This window comes from Pogona vitticeps, chromosome 6, assembly GCF_051106095.1.
Source record: "Pogona vitticeps strain Pit_001003342236 chromosome 6, PviZW2.1, whole genome shotgun sequence".
In the NCBI taxonomy this organism is placed as follows: domain Eukaryota; kingdom Metazoa; phylum Chordata; class Lepidosauria; order Squamata; family Agamidae; genus Pogona; species Pogona vitticeps.
In genome coordinates this window covers 19,313,209-19,334,746 of record NC_135788.1, presented here as the reverse complement: position 1 = coordinate 19,334,746, position 21,538 = coordinate 19,313,209, and the positions used below count along the sequence as shown (strand labels likewise).

The window sequence follows — 21,538 nt, the reverse complement described above, 5'->3', positions numbered from 1 at the left end:
CCGGTGTATAGCATGTCAATGAAATGGGGTATGAAATTCACAATTCAAATGGCTCTTATTTTTAGTTTCAACAGTGAAAGCAACAATTGATGTTATTTCCTTTTAAATACAGCTGATACAGGTTTGGGAAAATGTAAAGGCAAGTGGAGAAGGGGCGACAGTGGACGAGATGGTTGGGCAGTGTCATCAAAGCGACCAATATGAATTTGACCAAACTCCAGGAGGCAGTGGAAGACAGGAGGGCCTGGCGTGCCTCCATGGGGTCACGAAGAGTCAGAGACAACTTAATGACTAAACAACAACAGGTTTTTAATTGGGGAAAAACATTTTAACTACAATAAGAATAATAAGCACTTCTATTCCAGTTCCCAAGAAACAAATAATTCACTGTATCAAAAACAAATTACTAAAGATTGGAGACCCCTAGAGACCATTACCAAGGATTACGCACAGCGTTGGCAAGCATCAAGCTAGAGGCAAAGTCCATTACATGTCAAGCCAATCTGTAATCCCAGTTAATGCCATCTCCAGAGTGTTTGTAGTTACACACCATTGGTGTGGCAAACCTTATTTCTGCTTTAGTTCAGAAGTCTCTCAGTACCATTTGAACTCATGCAAAATGAAACAGACAACAAAACCAAACATAAACTTTACTAGAAGGCTTATCTTCGATAAAGTTTTATATTTGTTTATTTGGTGAAGTGTAAAAGTGGATTAGAAACAGAAATAGCTAGGCATCTAATGCCTTTTTTTTCAAAATTTAGAATCAAGTTTTTGCTATGCATATTCTGAATAGTTAATCAACCCAAATTATATATGTATTTCAGACTTTTTCAGAAGTACCCAGAGTACATAAGTATACTATTGAATTCTCCTTAATGATTCAACACAATATGTTTAAGCTGAGGAGTTGGTTTGCCTTTTTAATGCAAACATGTAGGCAACATTCCCCATTTTCTATTGGGAACAGGAAAACGTCTGAAAGTGTTTTTTTATGCAAATGTGGAACCTTATTTTCAGCTCAAATGCATTTTCATGCACTTGTTTATTCATTTTATTTATGACCAACATTTCTCCCAATATAGGAACGCAAGGCAATGTACATTTTAAAAAGACAAATACAGTTGAAGTGCAATATTAAAAAGCAATTAAACATATCACATTTTAAAACAACAATCAAAACAATTTATATGACATTAAAAACTCTCACATACCTGAAATTAAAATCCCTTCTATGGCAGCCAATTAGTTGCTAAAAGTCTGCCTGAACAGAAAAGTCTTTGCCTGTAGATAGCAGGACAGCACAAAGGGGGCCAGCCTGGCATCCCTTAGGAGGGCGTTCCACACCCTGTGAGTAGCCACTTTCTCTTGTGCCCTCACTAGCTATGCCAGTGAGAACGGCAAGACCATGAGAAAGGTCTCTACAGATCTTAAAGCCTAGGAGGGCCCATATAGGGTCTTTTGCTTCATTTGTTGAGATAGTCTGGAACTAAATCGTTTAGGATTTAAAAGGATCACAGTCTATGATTTGAATTGTGCCCAGAAATGGACTAGTGCCAAGTGAGGTTTCTGTACAAAGGGATTTCAGTACTCAATCAGTAGTTTAACTGAAGCAATCTGGACCTGCTGAAGTTTCTTAAAACTCTCCAAAGCATCCCCATATAGAGCACATGACAGTAATCTGTATGGAATGAAACTAAGGCATACATCACTGTAAGCAGACCAGACACTTCTAGGAAGAGGCATGGCTGGCATGCTACTCATAACTGTGTCAATGCACTCCTGGCCACCACTGTGACCTGGGCATCCAGTCTCAAAAATGAATCTAGGAGCACACAAAGGCTGTGAACCTTGGTTTTCAGGAGGACTGTAACCCCACCCGGTACAAGTTGAATACACATTGCCTGACCTGGCTTTCAACTGACCAGGAGTACCTCTGTCTTGTCTAAAACCTCCATTTGTTTACTTACTGATGCCAGACACTAGTTTAGAACTAAAAAGCTTCCTGCAATGGAAAGGAGAAATAGTTATTTGCATAATGGTAGCCCCACACTCCAGCACTCTAAACAATTTCTCCTAGCAGTTTTATGTATGTGTGAAAGAACAGGGAGAACATAAGAGAACCTGATGGGATGCCACAGGCCAGTAGCCAGCATATTGAACAAGAATCCCCCAACATCACCCCATTTCACTTCTTTAGGAAGGTCCAAAATCATTGTAAATATGGTGCTTCCAAGACCTATTCTAGAGCAGTGGCCAAGAAAAATAACTGAGATCGGTGTTGCCAGAAATGCCAGCAGAACCAACCAGGACATACACCCCGCCCAGTTCCTAGAGTAGGTTATCCACTAAGGTTACCAAAGTTGCCTATCATGGCAACGGAAAATGCCCCAACAGCCATCAGGAAATAATTTAGATCCCTTAGGTTCCACTTTCCCAGCAGAGGCTGTGAGTTCTAGTGAGTTTAAACCACACAAGGTAATGATGTCCATAACAACAGAACTACAGAGAGCTCTTCCATACCCAGATCACAGTACTCCTGCCCAGCACAGAATACTAGATTTTATTTGGTGTAAATAATATTAAGTAATCTTCCAAATTAACTTTCTTTAACTCTGACAATATCAGATTATTTGAGCAAAAGAGAAAGAACTATCCAAATGCTCATTGGCCATTTGATGGGGGTGGGGTGGGGAAGTGGAACTATGTCTACATCTTTGGTTATACTTGTGCATCCTTGCAGCCTTAGACAAATCTATGGAAGGATAAATTATGAAGTGCATTCAGAGTATAATCATTTGCTCAGTTGTCAACAGGTCCTAAAGGATCTGTGACTCTGATTTTGGTGAGAACATCTGGATATGTGGTGCAGTAGTGTCCTATCATGGAACATCCACTAGCGCTGGGTTTCACATGATAAAACAAGACATTTGTGCAATCTTCTTTCCATTGGTCTGGATCCTGCATGAAGAGTGGAGGAAAATGTGCAAGAGACGCAGTGAACTAGATTGCCGTGATAGCTAGGCCATGTTTTAATTTGATTTGTACAGAACCTGTCAAATACATGCGTCTCTACCGGAAAAGTGACCTTTTAATTTTCATGTACATGGCACCTATTAGGACTAATTGAGGGATGGCATTATACCATACAGATCTAGTGGGTGGGGGAAGGCATATGTGTTTCTGATTCTGCATAAATTCAGAGATTCTTTTGTAAAAAGGAAACATAGTCTGTAAGTGCTATTAGTTCGTGTATTTATAGCTAGTAATTGGGATGCATCCTTCTGACCTGTTCTTAAAGCTTCCATATTTCTGAAAACATTGTCAAGATTGCATCAGGATCTGTATGAAGTTTAAGGGCTAATTTGAGATGAGCGTACCTTATCATTCTGTTTTTTGATGTTATACTGAACAAAAAGCCCCTTTGCTTGTGACATAATCAGTATGAAGGCAATACTTTAATTTTCATCAGTTTTCCAGTATATTCTACCAAATGTTCATGTTGATAACGACTCAGTATTGTTGTTGTTCTCTACATACAGCTGAAAATAGAAAAATCTTGAATGAACAAGAAGTTGAAAAATGTCTTGTCACGCTTTTGGGAACAGATAATGATGGAACGAAAGTCGCTGCTTCTCAAGCAGTTTCTGCTATGTGTGAGAATTTGGCTAGCAAACAAACCATTGGAACTCTAGGTAAATCATTCATACTGGAGATGGAATTATGATGCAGAAGAACGTGTTTACTGATCTGAAATTTTGCCATTGCTAATTTGAAACAGCATATACACTATTTTTTTCTCTCTCTCTCCAAAGGAATTCCCCAGCTAGTTCAGTTGCTAAGCAGCGACAATGAAGAGGTGAAAGAAGCTGCTGCTACAGCTCTGGTTAATCTGACGACAGCTCATCTTGGCAATGCAAGGTAAGCTTGTGATAAATAAAGTGTGTGATAAATAAGAGATGATTGGACACTTTAATCAAGACATATATTTTACTTTCATGTACTTCTGACATCTTGTACATTGCTGTGTTGCTCCCATTTTGCATTACATGCTCATATCTGTGCTATTCAATGAATCATCCCTTATTAAAGGTCTTTACTATAAATATTTAGCTCCAGTGTAGTTACACTAGCTAGATTTACTGTATCTTGGTGATCTGGAGGCACATGCATTTTTACTAACATGAAGCCTTGTATATTTGGAAAATTTTGGGAAGTTGTGCTAAAAATGAATAAAATAAATAGTGGCGTTTCTACCTTACTTCCCTGAAGACCAGGAAAGTGTAGCTATCCTTTTCCAAAAGGAAGTCTGTTGTCTTTCATGACAACAAGTAAGTACAGGAAGACATGTGACTGATTATATCAAGAAAGTTAATTGTGGTGTGGTGGCATTGATGGCACTTCTCCAAGGAGTACCTCTGATGGACATCTGTCATGTTGGTACATGGTCTTGCCATCTACTTTCAACTCACATTATGCCCATGTGAAGGTGAATGTGTCATTTGTTAGAACAGTTCTGTCTTTAGTTTTGGTGTAACATTTCCCCACTTCAGTATATGAGCGTGTCAGTTACCCTTATACATAAGTCATAGAAATCCTGAAAAAGAACAGGTTGCTTACCTGTAAATGTGAGAGGCCAGCATTTAACTCACCCAATCCATCCTCCTCCCCTCTTGATAATTCCCTGTCTTAACTGTTTGGGTGGTAGTTTCAGAACTGAGAGATCCTTGCTGAGGCACTCTGGAACTTGCACAGTAGAGGTGTGGTGGGGGCAGGGTCTATAAAATGATACTCAACTCTATAATGTTCCAGATGTGGCTCTACACAGGTGCAAGACCTTTATGTAGGAGTTCAGGGTAACCATTTGAAGAGACACTGTTACACATAATAGATCTGTTCTTCCTTTTATCTGTCCCAGATCGCCTCCTTTTAGCTTCAATGAATGACCCTTCTTGTGCTCAGTGAAACACTTTTTGTGTTGTAGAAGAAGAAAAACTTTTCCCTACCTAGTTTCTTTATACTGTGCACTGTGCATAGTTGTGCACACTTCCTTTGTGTCTCTCCTTGCTCTCCAGGATGAATAGTGCCAAATACTGTAACCTTTCCTCATATGAGAACTGCAACTCATCCGCATCTGCATTCTAGAGGTGTACATGACCAGAGCTAAAAGTGTGTGGAGTTATGTAATAAAACAACAACAACATTTACCTCTGGTCTATGTAGGGTTCCCTTCATATGTGCAATGTAATGTAACATTTCTCATGAGAAGGAAGCTGTTGCTATATATTGTCTTCCTCTGCTGTCGAGGAATCTTGGGGGCAGTTACACAGGTTTATTGAAGCTAATGAAAATGTCTATCACTATGATGTTTATCACTGTCCTATGTCACGCAGTTAATGTATTCTGTAAAACAAAAGTTTGGCAATTGAGTTCAATACGACTGCTATATGTCTCATTTCTTCCCTTCCTGATTCCACTGTGAACACTGGCAAGCATTTCCACAACCCTGTAGAAGAGAAAAGGAGACAAACGGTGTAGGTTGTCTTGCCTGAATGTACTCCAGAACCAGAATTTTTGACTAGCACTTGGAGAATGTTATCTGGGGAGCCAATATCAATTCTTGCATATGACCATCACAACTTCTTTACAGTATTGATGCATTCATTGTACTGTGTTGGTAAAACCTGATGAGATTAAGTAGGGAAGGTCATAAAATCAATTGTTAGGATGCTTACTCACATATGTGCATACATAGGCACTTTTCTCCCTCATTTATTTCCATCAGTGTCAGCTTATAAGGGCCTCAGTCAGAATATAAAAAAGCATGGCAATTCAACTTTTGAAGTACTTCAACCAAAGAAATATGAAAAAAAGGTTCTTGGAGTACGTGATGTGATGCTGTTCTAAAAGCCAAATTGGGTAACCAATCCAATTTGTATATGTTGATTTCTAGTCCTTCCTCCACCATACAAATTAACAGAAATTAATATGATTATGGTTGTTGTGGGTTTTCGGGCTCTTTGGCCATGTTCTGAAGGTCATTCTTCCTAACGTTTCGCCAGTCTCTGTGGCCGGCATCTTCAGAGAACTGTCCTCTGAAGATGCCGTCCACAGAGACTGGCGAAACGTTAGGAAGAACGACCTTCAGAATACGCCAAAGAGCCTGACAAACCCACAACAACCATTAGTTCCTGGCCGTGAAAGCCTTCGCAAATATATTAATATGATTATCTTAATTCACTCAACTAACTGAACTCATAGTTATAGAGCTAGTGGCATTAAGACATCGTTTTCATTGAGAGTAGTAATACTGCCAGAATTTTCAGATTGTTACATTTTATTTATTTATTTAAAATATTTATATGCTGCCTTTCTCCTAAAGGATCCAAGGTGGCTTTATTATTGCTGCACTGCACTTTCAAATCTTTAGCTGAAATACTGCTTCTTCCTGTGGTTTCTTGAGTGGTCACCTGTGAACTCACATAACTCTGCTCTCCTCTTGGTGTCTTGTTCTGATTTACATCTTGGGCAGTGGACTGGAACTGAGAGGCTCAAGCCAAGGCATGCTGAATCATGCATGCTTAGAGGACTGAGGGCAGAGTTTCCTGCCTGAACTGCTCAGCTCTAGAATGTTCCAAATTGCCCATTGTGCAGGCGCAGAGACCTGTTTCTGGGAATTCACAGATGACCACCCAAAGAATCACAGTTACCACAGGCAACCGGTGGTTGTTATATTTTATTATTGTTGTACAACATCGTCAAATCTTTAGATGAAATACTGCTACGCTGTGGATTGCTTTCTTCTCCCATACCACCTCTGTTTAAACAATACGACACCAGTCACAGGGAAATGTTGTAGAAGGATGTTGTGTCCGAAAGAGTGGCTGATGGCAGATCTCTTGACGCTTATAGTGGTGGGATAATGATATTTAAAAATGGAACTGGACAAATTAATAGGTCACATCTTCCATTCATTGCCCAGTTAGTCTCCTGGCCCCTGAAGATGTTAAAAATCTCTTCCCATCATATTCTAAAAAGTAGTTTTTTCTGCTTCACATCACAATAACCCTTTTCTGATGAAAAGGCTTGGCTCAGTTCCAGTTCATGATGCTGAAAAAAATTCCACTGTGGAACAGTTTACCTAAATTAGATTTTATCTACACAACCTTCAGAATAATAATTGAGTTTAAACTCCAGCTTTATAATGGTTCAAATTTTGTTCTTAAAATGATATTGAGGATATTTTATTCCCGACTAGGCACAGGGAGAATAGAAAGATTTTATCATAAACATATTAGATCTTTTATTCAGTAAAATAATATACTCATAGCCATGGAGCCATGAAGTGCTACTGGATAAATCTTTTTCAATATGAGCAGTATAATTGCTAATTTAATTAAGGATAACAGATTCGTTTTTTATTATAAGTCATCTTGGTGGGTCACCAACTTACTTGACCCCAATATGTAGTCTCATTAGAAATATACACCAGTTCAAAACATTCTTATACAGAAGGCGTGAAATACATACCATGCCCTTTCAGTTTGTAACATGTTTCTTATGCAGTTTAAGCAGCAGTTGTGGCAATGGTTACATATTTCTTTGTGGCAATTTTGAATGGGGAGCTAAGGTGATCATTCAGGCATGTGCAGAAGCACATATCTTAAAATGGCTGAATTATCAGTTCAGTTAAAAAATGTCCAATATTTTACTTGGCTTCTGATCCATCATACGGAAAATATAGCATCAAGAAAAGGCAGTGCTGCTGTGTCAGTCCGTGTTATCAGTGACGTCTCTCTCCACATGGCCTCTTCAAAGGGAGTCAAATTTGAACTAAAATATAGTAAGTTATGTCCAAATTTAAATGTGTGCCCACTGGGAAAGATGCAAGCTTGTCCTGCAGTGATCTTTTCTCTGAATTAATTAATATGATCTATGTCATGTTTTATTTTCATATTTATGGATATCTCATTTAATATTTTAAGCTTCAGCACAGGTTTTGTTTTGAGTTGGACTGTTTTTAGGCAGAGATGTGTGTTCTGTCAAGTCTGCAACAAACATGCACAGACTCAGCAGCCTAGCATTCGGTATTCCTTTGGCTGTAGCAACATGTCTTGGTTTGCCACACATTAGCTTAAACAGATGTAGGCAAAAGAAAGCATCACTTGAAATTCCCAGCACAAGATCTTTAAGGAAAGTGGGCCAGATTTTCTGCCTTCAATATGAAGAGCAGATTCCTGGAAGAACTGTAGTAAATATGAGCTATATTATTTGGCACCTTTCCCAATTTAGATGTAAGCTTGACTGAAAATCTAGCCTCACCATGGCGTTCCAACTACTGTTACACAATCTATGGGTGTCTTTACTGTTATTATGTGTGTGTTGGTTCTTTCACTGTCAGATTATGAAATAATCAAATCTATACTAGGACTTTAATCTAGATTTCAATCACTGATGTACCGTATTTTTCGCTCCATAAGACGCACCTTTCCATAAGACGCACCAATTTTTTAGGAGAAGAAAACAGGAAAATATAATCTGTTTTCTTCGCTCCATAAGACGCACAGACTTTCCACACCCCTGTTTTGTGGGAAAAAAGTGAGTCTTATGGTGCAAAAAATACAGTAATAGAACTCATATTTCTGTAGAGTTTGTATTTTAATTTACAGCATGACTGCCATCTATTGGTCATTCTGCCATTCTCTACTGGTGCCACATTTTATTTAGGTTGAGTCATGCGTTGACTTTTATTAATGCAGAATAAATGTACTATACAAGCTGTTAAATGTATTCACGTTCTTAGTGCCATTTATATTTTAACAAGCTCCCAAACTCTGTTAACATAAACAGCTTTTGTGGAATGAAGATTAGGACAGAAATTGACTGGGTTCAAATTATCTTCATAAATATTAATTATGCTTAGTAAAGTTAACAACCACAGTGCAGTCTTTATTACATAGAGGTTACCGGGGTAGATGAATTTGATCTATCCTGATTATGAAGGGTTAAAAATTGCCTTTGTTCTCTTGGAACCTTTTATGTGGAACTAAAAGCTGCCCTAAACTAGGTTTTTGATAAATATTTATTATTTGTATCTGTTAGCTATACATAGGCTAACACGGATTCATAACCAAAAAGTGGTTGCTTATAAGTTGATATTCACCAAGATGTGCAACTTGGTGGCTAACTTATCTTTTGAACTGCAACACTCATTAGTCGTAGCCATCATGCTCTACATTAATTACTGTAATTTAGTTTGGCATAAAGGTAATAAGCAAGGAGTGTGGGCAAATGCAGTTTTAATGTACTTAAGGCTTTGTCACACTTGGGCGTCAGCAACAGGGAGTTAAAACAAAGGCTTCATAGACACAGTGCTTTCTCCTACAGAGAGCTGAAGACAGTGAACAGAGGTAAGAGATGCTACTTTTAAAAAAAACACCCTAAAATATATAGAATACATCAGGCAGGATGGGCTACTCAGTGGCCATGCTGGCTGGGGCACAATGCAAACTGTAATGCAACTTTTAGGGATGTGCCATTTTTTTTTAAAAAAAAGTAAACTCCCGGAATTCTCCAAAAATTGGGAAAATCATACAAATCTGGCTTTAACTGAAAGTGAGTTTAGTAAAGACAGTTCTGTCAGGTGGAATGGATTGGGGGTGTTATTTTGAAAGTCTTATTGCAGAGCAAACACAAAAGAAAGGGCTTTGAAACAAATGAAACACCAGTATTGTTAAGTGTCATGTTAGGCGGAGGAATGACACTCTTCCAAATGGAGTGGCTGGAATCTCTTCATCACCATAATTACTTGGAAGTCTCCAGCTGTTTACGTAAGTAGCACTTTGGAATTCCAGTTTATCAGAAGAACAAGGATGGAATCTTTTATGAAAGGTGGTCAGAAAGCATTCTTGTCCATGTTCCATTTGATGTATGAGGGCCATGCTGTAATTAAATTGCATGGTGTCAGTAGTGCAACTACTCTCTTCTACTGGTCTTTCAACTTAATATCGGACTTTAATATTTATGGCACAAAGAGTAGATGGTCAGAAAAGTCGCAAGCCATCTCCAGAGTGACACTGGTTCAAAACTGCAAGCATGAATTGTGCACTCATCAGAAATGCCTCACACCCATTGGAAATTTCAGATAATAGTGACAATAACTACATCCTCCCACATGTACCCCTCCAAGCAAACCTATCCATTCTCTAACATGCAAGGTTAAAGGCATCTTATTTATCAACACTAAAATAATGCTAGAAAAGATATACTTTTATGAATAACACATAAGTATTTGTGTGGAACAGTGTTTGTGTCTATTAAATATATGCCTATAGTATTTGTAACTATTCAACAGAACTCTATTTTTGAAGATGATTTGATAATTTATAGTACTATTTTTGTACATTCCACTGAATCCTACATAGTAAAGATGACTTGATGTTACTTATAATAGTACATTAATTGTTCTCCATAAGTGAGCTAGCTATGATTAATACTGTATTTACATTCTTGAAATTTGGGACAAAATAGCTGGTCTTTGTTGTTGCAATGTGACTCAACACTGACCCCTAGTGTCAGACTGGAAAAAAAATGGTAGTAGGCAATAGCACATCTTTTTAGGACAGGACTCCATAGAAGACAATCAGCTCCTGACAACGGGCATATAATCCTTCCTTCACTTTTGTGGGACTTTGGTCAGGGAGGTTGGAAAGACCTAGATTTAAATTTTATTTTTTTTAATTTATTTTTTAATTTATTTTTATCCCGCCTATCTGGTCGGGTCAGGACCACTCTAGGCGGCTATAACAAGAAGGAGAAAAATCCTTAAAACACCTCAAAGGTTTCCTATTGTGGAAGAAAAGATTATTTTATTCTAGCTATAAAAGCATTACTCAAAAATTAAGTACCCAGGATTAGGATCTTTTAAAAATAGGAGACCTCTTGGTATGGGATATGAATATTAGCTTTCTAAAAGGAGTAGGAGTAAAAGCAATAGTAGAATATACTATATGATTTGTGTGCAAAAAGTTTCAGGTTCCATTCCTGGCATCTCCAAGTGAAGTGTCAAGTGTCTGAAATCCCAAGGAGATGGTAGTGGTCAGTGCAGACAACACTGATCATAGATTGGCCATCCACTTCTATAAAGTGCCAGCACTGGCTTCTCAAAAGGCTCCCACCTAAAGTCAGTATGACAACAGTTAAAAGCAGCTGTTTTACTTCACAAAGGTTCCCTTGGACACCCTGCACTTTAAAAAGACAACCAGGCTTTTTCCCTTACTTACTCACTGTATCATTTGTGGTTTATCCACAGAGGTCATTAGACTATCTCTACTTTATATTAATAACTAATTCATGAATGTGTCTTAGTTTAGTAACCATTATCTACCTCTGAGGCCTCATCCAACTTGTGCTTCCAAAATTACTGTCTCTCAAACTGGGGGATTTTTTCCCTAGTTTCATAAAAACACTTCAATAGTTGTAAGTCTTCTGCACAGGTTTCTGTGTGCTTATGTTCTTACACATGTTAAATGCAAATGCTGTACCTCCAACACATAACTTGTATCTAATTTTTCCCTACCTACACACCTGTCAGTTATCCAACTGTGTTTTCTCTCCAGCTTGCCTTCTATGTCTGATTGCATGCCAAAACAAAAACACCATCCCCTAGAATCATAGCCAGAATTCTATCACTTATGATGGTGTAAGTCCAAAAGTGTAAATTTCAGTGGCAAATTGTCACCAGTTAAGAAGCTAAAGCTTTTATTTCTTGTTGTATGCCTAGTCATTTGACTGATGGCAACAGGAAATACAAGCACTGGCTTCTTAATAGACAAAATCCTGTTGCTTAATGTCAACCAAATTATAATTTTTAGTCCATTTCTCCCCAGTAGACAAAGTGTTCTTGCTATGATTTTAAGGGCCATGAGCACACACACATACCAGGCCAAAGTGTGTTTGTGTGCCCTCTGAGATTGCAGGGGGGGGCAGTTTGTTTACCGAGCATGAATGGATTGAAAGTTATAATTTGGTTTACATTAAACAACAGGATTTTGACCAATGCCATCTGACATATGCCAGTTATTATAAATAATTCTGGCCCAGAAACATTTAATAGGCAGTGTAAATTGTAGTTTGGAGATATGATTTTGAACTAGAAGATATTAATAGCTACTTTGGAGTGTGATTTTCATTGATGAATAAGGATAAACAATATATTACATTTGATATCTGCTAACTCGAGAGTGAGATGCATTGTGCTTAATGAGAGTTATTTCTTCTGCAGAGGGTTGCACTGTTGTGTTTTTTTAAAAACATAATCACACTTATTATTGAGTAAGCTTCATTTAATACATGAGACTTACTTTTGAGTAAATATGCATATGTACTGCTGCACCACTAGGAGGTAAATAGGAGAGCACATTGATAATTGAGAGTTCCATCTGTATATTTCCTCTGTCAATGCCTTTGCCAAGTTTTGTTGAACAAACAGATGAGCCTAGTATAAAATGACTATGAAATGATAGTCAGTTGGGCATACGCCTTATGTTGTTTACAGAAATAATATTGTGAAGCCACATAAGAGGAAGAAATTGATTGCTTATGCTACTGTACAATCATTCAAAGTGAAGAAGAACTAGAATTAGATCTATTTATAAGCGAATGCTGGCGACAGTCACACAAGATTTTGGGAAAAAAGACATATTATTGTTTTGAGCAACCCTCATACTCAGCTAAAGGAAACAGAGAGCTGATTGTTGTGTTTTCCCCATCATTATCAGTTGATAATATTCAGGAAACGTGCTTTCAATATAAATGATTCATAACTTTGAGAAGAGAATAGCATTTCCTATTATGTTTGACATAAATGCTTACTTGAGTAAGGTAATACTTTTCAATTAAACAGTTTTAAAGAGGTCATGACATAAACTCACCATATTTTATTCCCCCTCTTGGCTGGTTCCTGGATTTTTCTTTTTGTAAGAATGTGTCAAGCCATATTCAATCTCAGCTTTCTCTGAGAAAGTAATAAACACACATAACTACTATCATTTTAGAGGAATATTTTGCTTCATTGACTTGGCTTTGTTAAGATGGGTGAAATTGTTAAATTATAAATCATTCTATTATTTATTTTGAATAAAAATATATTCTTGGGATAGGATGCTATGAAGCAATGTTTTTTGTCTTTTAAAGGCCCATCCTGAAGCATCTCTTTTCTGTACATGTCCCACAAAGTGTCTCTTCTGTATGTGGGTTCCAGCTGGATGCTTTCCATTTTTCACAATCTTATTTCAAATAAATACCAGCTCTTCTTTATTTTCTTCTGTTCCATCTCAGATTGTAACATCATGAACCGTCTTTAGCAACACAGTATGACTAGGATTTCAATGATGGACCAATGGATCATTATAAGGAGGTATACTGTGCCTATGCAGGCTTAATCCTACTAGGCACAGTAGAACGTACTTTCAGAGAAGTGTGCATATGATCTCATAGCTTGCCATAATCTGCGTAGCTGAGGAAACCACTCACACAAGTGCTCAGTTTTACTAGCTAACTCCTACATTAGTTGGCACAGGATTGCAGCCTTACAGAACAATCTTACATGTATCTAGGGAGGAATGGGCACTTTTTGGCCCTCCAAATGTTAAAATATACCTCCTATCAGGCCTGGCCTGATAGGCTCAATGACAAGGGCTTTAGTGTCTGCACCGGATTGTGCTGTGAATGTTTCAACCCTGATATGTGGAGCTATTGAACTTCTGAAGTTGCAGCAGTCGGTGTGGTTTATGTGTCCACACTGAGCATGCTTTCTTTCCCAACTTAAAACCTAACTTAGCTTGGGGTCCCCCCCATTTTAACCACTTTTCCTAGTGCTGTTGCTGAAGCTGATGGCATTGAACCACTGATCAGTGTCTTGAGCGCAAAGAGAGATGGGGCTGTGGCTAGCGCGGCCACTGTTCTCACAAACTTGGCTGCCCAGGAGCCATTGCGTCTCGCCATTCAGAGCCACAATATGATGACTGCGATCGTTGAGCCGCTGCATTCCAGCAACAGCCTTGTGCAGAGCAGAGCAGCTCTGGCTGTGGCTGCCCTTGCTTGTGACGCTGAGGCAAGAGCTGAGGTGAGGCACGTGCTTCTACATTAACTATTTTGTCTCTTTTGGTTCGTAACGTACAAGGAATTCCTGTGGCACTCTTTGCATGGTTTCCTTTTCTATGGCCAACAGAAAAGAATGTGTGAGGAAGGTCCAACTGAGGTACAGCCTTCATTGTTTAGCCTCAGTTTAATTGTTCAGCCTCTTCTTAAAGTTAAGATTGTTTTTAATGTTTATTCAATTGTATCTTGATTAGCATATAGTTTAATTTTTAAAAATCTTTTATGTTCTTAATTCTACTCCTTTTAATATTCTGAGGCACCTTGAATCTCCTTATTGGAAAAAAGGTGGCATATAAATAATAAATAACAGAAGGCGTTTAGTGGCAATCTTGAATGAATACAGCCTTTACCATGAAGGAACCATGTAGAAATGTATGTGTGTGTTGTGTAAAAGGGTGTGTATGTACATCTCTCACTCTGCCTGTCTTTTTAGTTGCGGAACTCAGGAGGTCTAGATCCTCTTGTGAAGCTTTTACATTCTAAGTATGATGAAGTCCGAAGACATGCCTGCTGGGCTGTTATGGTTTGTGCTGGTGACGAGCCAACAGCAGCAGAAATGACCAGGCTAGGGTGAGTAAAAAGGGTGCAGAAGATGCTGAGAACAGAGGTTATTTTAGCTCATATATGTGGATTTATAAGGGAGTCTCAAACAAAATGTTGAGTGTCTAGGGTGTCTGTGTTTGGTATGTCAGCCAGCCAAACGTGAAGTTTCCAGAAAACTGCATTCTACACACGGCCCTCTAGTTTTCTGTCACCCCTTTCCTGAGCCAGCATTCCATGGCTACTGAACATGTTCAGTCCTCACTAAAACATTTTTGATTCCACCACCTCCCATCTTTCTTAAAATGTTTTGTTACCTGTGCAAACCAAGCCTGATCCCGTTTATGCAGGGAAGGGTGCTATTTTGGGTACATAGGAATTCATCTTCAGAAAATTAGTGTGTAGCATAACTGGCTGCATAACTGAGTGAGTTAGGTATCTGGCTGCAGAGATTAGAAGTCGAATTCCTCTCTTTCCTCATGGGAGAGGAGCTAGCCTGTGTAGCCTTGGACAAGCTGCATAGTTTTCAGTATCCTGTACCTAGACAACCCCGGAAAGGGTTGCTGTAAGTCAGAATTGGCTTGATGACAGGTAATTATTATTCTGTTCTATAGTATATTGGAGTATGGGTTATGAAATGAATATTTCCAGTTTTTAAATGAATGTAAATAATATGGAGAAAGACTGTTACCAAGTTAAGTTATAAAGTAGTGCTATTCTAGTTACCCAGGCAAGCATACTCTCTCAGGACTGTAGCTATTATGCAACTGTTGTAGTACCGTATTTTTCCATGTATAAGACGCCTTCCACTTTTCTAATCCGAAATCTAAGTGGGGATTAGCAAGTGTAGGGGGAAAGGGATCAAAGCGCTGCAGGATCACTTTGATCCCTGCTTTCCCTCCACTTGTTTTTGTTCTCTCCTCAGCTTGCTTCTGTGTATAAGAAGACCCTCAATTTTTAGTCTAAAGATTTTAGACAAAAGTATAGCCTTATACATGGAAAAATATGGTATATGCAATACCAAGAGAAGGTGAAAGTGACAATTAATTTAGGCCATACTACTAATTCAGGTTGAGTCTTTATGTAGAAGAATGATATCATGGTAGAAAGTAAAGCTGTTGTATTTCAAATTGGGTCAACTTTTAAAAATGTTTTTACCTGCTTGCTTGTTTGTTTTGGCAGTGCTTTGGACATTCTTCAAGAAATTAACTTGTCTATTGGGCGAAAAAACCATTTTAGTGAAGCTGCTTTGGACAAAATACTGGACCACAACCTTCCCCAAAAATACAGTCAAATGGGCTATTTGTCCTCCAGTAATATAATTACAGATGGTTTCTATGATTATGGACAGGTAGTATCTTAAAAATCTTCTTACTTTGACAGGAAAACTGGGTCCTGCAAACATAATGCATCCACAGTACCTGCAGAGGTCATAGCTAGACAAGACTATATCCATGAAATAATCCCTTGTCTGTTCCTCTTTCCCATCCAAAGCAATGCATTGTGATGATACACCATCTTTTATTGTTATGAGAATGGGCTCAGAGGAGTCTGAAACTCATATTGTAGCCTCTCTTCTGCTGCTCTGGTGTGCAAGGAAGAGCTTAGAAATTTTGGGGTTCTTTAAAAAGTAACTGCAGTTTTGCAATATGGAAAAATATTCAAAAGGTTACTTTTTCATACTACAGTTCCCAGAATCCACAGCCAGCCAGGGGATTCTAGATAGTCCAGTCTGGAAAGATTATTTTTCCAAGCACTGATTATGTCCAAACTTGAACAAACTGTGATTACTCTTAAGAATGGTTTACTGAAGCAATTTTCAGTGAGTGATTTTTATGATAACCCACAGATTAAGGTTCAAATCTAACAGCAAACTACGACCATTGAAAATGAAAGCAAACTGGTGAATTCCAAATGCCTAGGAGGAGAGAAGACACAGCATGCACTCTGAGGCCCTTTTCTGCAATGATGTGCCATAATTGTTCATTAATATCCAAATATACCCATGATGCAGCATTACATTGTCACTTCCTCAGAATTGCCATATCATTGTTCTCTCTCTCTCACTCATTGTCTCTTTTGCTAGCTCACTCGCAAGCTCTCTCTTGCTTTGTGTGTGTGTGTGTGTGTGTGTGTGTGTGTAAAAAACAAAACAGTTCTAGAAGAAAGAGGAACAGAAGACTGAAAGCATCTTTAGGTGTAGGGTGTTTTTTTTGCTGGGGACTGAATATTGGATGGCAGAACTGCTGCCTGGCAGAAAAATATTTGCCTCAAGTTACCATAATTCTTTCTTTACATTGTTAACTTAAGCAAATACCGTATTTTTCGCTCCATAAGACACACCTTTCCATAAGATGCACCCATTTTTTAGGAGAAGAAAACAGGAAAATATAATCTGTTTTCTTCGCTCCATAAGACGCACAGACTTTCCACCCCCCTGTTTTGTGGGGAAAAGGTGCGTCTTATGGTGCGAAAAATACGGTATTATAAAAATGTTGCAAATCTCCAGAAGTGAGGAACACAATATTAATGGCTCTTGAGGCACTTCCCATAGGCTCAAGTTGCTTATAAAAATCAAGCAATGCAATCCATACTCTAGATAAGGAGAAAATGTCTGTTAGCTCTCTTTAAATTGCTAGGAGTCATAATGCTGGTGTGAGTCTTGGAGGAACAGAACTAAAACAATGTGCTTTTCTGATTCGCTTTAGTTACCTGTTTTTAACACACTATTTTTATATCTGTTACACATGTTTATAGATAACCAGTGTGGTGTAATGAATAGAGTAATGGAACAGGATTCATGAGACCTGGATTAGAATCCCCACTCAATTATAGAAATTCACTGGTGGTGTGGACCTGGTAAAACAACTCCTTAAATATCTCATTTACCTTGAAAGCCCTGTTAGGCTCACTATAAGTCAGTTCCAACTTGAAGGCACATAACAAATATATGTTTATATATGTGATATTTTCTCTATTTTTAAAAAAGGCAAAAAGAAATAGGGCTTAATCTAACAGTAGTCTCAGACTGGATTGCCCATTGAATCAATAGAATCTACACATGCGGTGATTTACCAAGTTCCAATGGTTCACTGGGTCCACTCTAACTGGAACTAACAGTGGGATTTATGAATTTAGAAGTATGAATCTATAAAAACCTTTATTTTGTACATCTTAATAATGCTGCTTGTTAAAATAATTGTCTTATAGAGGCGCATTAAATAAGCAAAATCATTCAAAATATTAACAAAAGTGAGAGTGTACAATTTAATTTACTTATTTTTACAAAATCTGCCTTTTCTATGCATAAGTTGATTTGTCTGCTCTGTGAGAGGCAGTATTCCTTCCTCGTGGCGCAGTGGTTAAAACGCTGTACTGCAGCTAAAACTGTGCTCACGACCTGGGGTTCAAATCCCAGGTAGCCGGCTCAAGGTTGACTCAGCCTTCCATCCTTCCGAGGTCGGTAAAATGAGTACCCAGCTTGCTGGGGGGGCAATGTGTAGCCTTTATAATTAAAATTGTAAACCGCCCGGAGAGTGCTTGTAGCGCTATGGGGCGGTATATAAGTCCAATAAATAAATAAATAAATAAATAAATAAATAAATAATATTAAATCATAGTTTAATGCTGTGTGCATGAGCAGAAAGCCCCTCCTCCCCATGTGACGCCCTTCCTCTCCATGGAGGAAAAATGGATCAGGATTCAGTGTCACTTTTGCAAGTTTCCTGGCTTGTTTTCTGAGAATCAGAAATTGTCATTAAAAAAAATCTAATCAGTTACTGAACAAACCAACATCAGACTCTGGGTTGCTAAGCTGGCTTGTTTAGCAAACCAGAATTTATTTCACAATGTTGGGTTTCCAAATAACAACAGATGAGAAGACAACTGAAGTGAAGTGGAATTCATATTTGTTCTTCCTCCAGAGCAAGTGGGAGGAAGAGGAGTAAAGACCATGTGAAACTGAAGCTTTGTGTAGGCTCAGCCTATGGTGAAGCATTATATGAAAATGATGCCAGTGCTAACCTTGTCCGTTCCATTGAGGGGGAATTTGATTATATCTTGTTTCATTCTAATCTTCCAATAGGTAAAACTGGGCATAAAGCTGTTATCGTTAGAAGAACTCAGCGCTCAGGAGCTTAATGACCGTCGTGCTATAATCTTAATAAATGCTAAGTCACCTGAACCGTGAGTCTGCTAAACACTAATCTGTCAGGGATTGTGTGTTGCATGAAATTGAGGATTATTTATTTTACAAATAGGGCCACCAACAACATATTCCGAAGTACATTTCAGTCCTGCAACCTTGTCTTCTTTCCTTTTGCCCTCCCTTTGTTCTCCTTTCCCACCACCATCAGCATTCCAGGCCCACAGAGCATGCTCAGTCCCAATTGGACCGCTTTGAGCTTCCCTAGTCCTGGGAAGATGTTTGCCCGAGGATTTTTGTTGTACTTCTGTAAACGTTGGGGTTCCCTCAAGGTTCTAATGATCCCCTCTTCTGTCAGTATGGTGCTGATTTGACTGCATAAGGATCCATATTTTGAGCATGTTCATTATAGGTAGGCCGTAGCTTTGCAATTACTGCCTAATAAAACCTACCTTGATCAGCAGCAGCTTGTTTGAGGCAAAAGAAAGAAAATAACCTGGAATCTCCTGTACACACAAAAAGGATCATCTTTACATTGAACAAGTTCATTCATTTTATATCTTATGTTTATATTCTGCCTGTAATGTAAAGGCAGCTTATGCGGAAGCTGATATCGAATTTTTAAAAAATCAGCCTCTGACCAAACAAACATAATTGAAAAGAAATACCAATAAAACCCAGCTAGGTGTAGCTCCAGAGTGCCTCTGCACCAGATAGCTGAGATAATGTTCCATTTCTGTGTCATTATAGAAGATCAAAATAGGCTCTGAGGGGCTGTGGTGCAGCCTAGGTCTACTAAGCTTTCATTCTCTCTCAAATTTGAACCCCAGAGTAGTTAGGCAGAGATTACTCTCATTATATTCGCGAAGGCTTTCACGGCCGGGATCTAATGGTTGTTCTGGGTTTTTCGGGCTCTTAGAGCACAGGTTGCTGTCCTCTGAAGATGCCGGCCACAGAGACTGGCGAAACGTTAGGAAGAACAACCTTCAGAACACGGCCAAAGAGCCCGAAAAACCCACAACAACCATTACTCTCATCATTAGCTGTGGGCTTTGTACCATCTGCAACTGTTCCCTATTTTATATTATTATAAGGACCCAATGTAATCAGTCCAGGTCTGATCTGCTCCAAAGGAATCCCTGGCCTGGAAACCACTGAAAACCTCAGTTGCTGTCTTCTTCTCTATATCTAACACATCCACATGGAGAGCTGCCCCAAAGACTTTTGTCTGTCAGCTTGTTGCTGCACTGCCAATTGCGGTAAATAAAAGGAAATGTCCAAGGACAAATACAGCCATAGGCACAGAAATGGTAGGAAGAGGAAGAAGAGGAAGACGGGAATATGCCAAATATAAAAGGAGCAATAAAAGGGCAGAGACATTGTCTGTGAGGCATGATGATGTATAGTTTCCTATATTTTAAATATCATTTCTCTTTCAAATACTCCACACAAACCAACCAGAATGATGATAGATCTGGTTGTCTTAATCCCAAATGAGATTGTACAGTTGTTTTGTCAAGGCTAATAAAAACTTGTCCTCAATTCAGAGACAGTGAACATACCAAACCTTTGTGGAAGAGACAGTAAAGCAGAAAATATAAGCAAAGAAAGCAATCTCTTGTCCCTTCTGCTTGCTGGCAGCCCTTGTAGAACAGGAGTGGACAAACCCTGGAACCAGTAGTTAGTTGCTCAGCACCTCCTGTGATCCAGGTCTCTGCTGAGGCTCTTTGACTCAAAACACCCAGCCTTTATATATCTTTTTGGCACCCTAAATGTAGGTGCACCTGTTCACTTAGTATACGTAGGTGCTGCATGCTATACTAAACCTCTATGCTATAATGAATGTCTTCTGCGTGGATATTGCAACAGTTAGCATGTCTTCAGAAGTGAAGCTCCCTGAACTGGGAAAATAAAATAAGATGTGTGGTTTGCAGTTTTATATTAGTGATGTGGATATCTATTATTCTTTTATAGAAGCCAAGGTTTGGCTGATACAATGGTGCACAGCAATGTGCAGTGGTGCAGCTAGAAGCAGTTGTAAAGTCTTGAATGAGAAGAGGGAAAGATAAACATCAGTTGCCTGCTTTACAGCTGAAATGATATACATGGTCATGTAAAACTACAGTGGTGCCTCACTTAACGATTGCCTCACTTAATGAAGAATTCGCTTACCGATGGGTTTCTTTGAGGAATTTCCCCCATCGTTTAACGATGTTCTCTATGGGGGATTTTCACTCAACGATGTCTGTTTTCGCTCCTGTGAAAGTGTCTTAAACTGTTTGAAACCTGTTTTAAATGCTTGCAATCGTTAGTCCACCTTGTGTAATGTATGCAGACTTAATCTGGTGTTGTTCTGAGTCTTCGTTAATTTTTGGTGTTTTTTTTCTCTCTCATTGAAAAGCACTGGACGGACGGTCCAATGCTTTTCAATGAGAGAGAGAAAAAATCACCAAAAATTAACGAAGACTCAGAACAACACCAAATTAAGTCTGCATACATTACACAAGGTGGACTAACGATTGCACGCATTAATCCATTCCAATTGGAACGGATTAACCGGTTTTCAATGCATTCCTATGGGAAATGGTGTTTCAGTTAACGATGTTTTCACATAACAATTTTTTTTATGGAACCAATTAACATCGTTAAGTGAGGCACCACTGTACTTGGCTGCATTACGGGTTATACAGTGTC

General features: G+C 38.7%; 1 protein-coding gene across 4 annotated transcripts in view; it reads left to right on the top strand.

Annotated features, from left to right (window-relative positions):
- Positions 1 to 21,538, top strand: part of ARMC3 (armadillo repeat containing 3) — a 79,324-nt gene that overhangs the window by 35,771 nt on the left and 22,015 nt on the right. For all 4 annotated transcript variants that reach the window (XM_073003061.2, XM_020801685.3, XM_073003058.2 and 1 more), the window contains 6 exons: positions 3,543 to 3,695; positions 3,816 to 3,921; positions 13,876 to 14,125; positions 14,594 to 14,730; positions 15,883 to 16,051; positions 18,785 to 18,885. In XM_073003061.2, the coding sequence (XP_072859162.1) occupies positions 3,543 to 3,695; positions 3,816 to 3,921; positions 13,876 to 14,125; positions 14,594 to 14,730; positions 15,883 to 16,051; positions 18,785 to 18,885 (916 nt within the window). The remainder of the gene's footprint in view (positions 1 to 3,542; positions 3,696 to 3,815; positions 3,922 to 13,875; positions 14,126 to 14,593; positions 14,731 to 15,882; positions 16,052 to 18,784; positions 18,886 to 21,538) is intronic.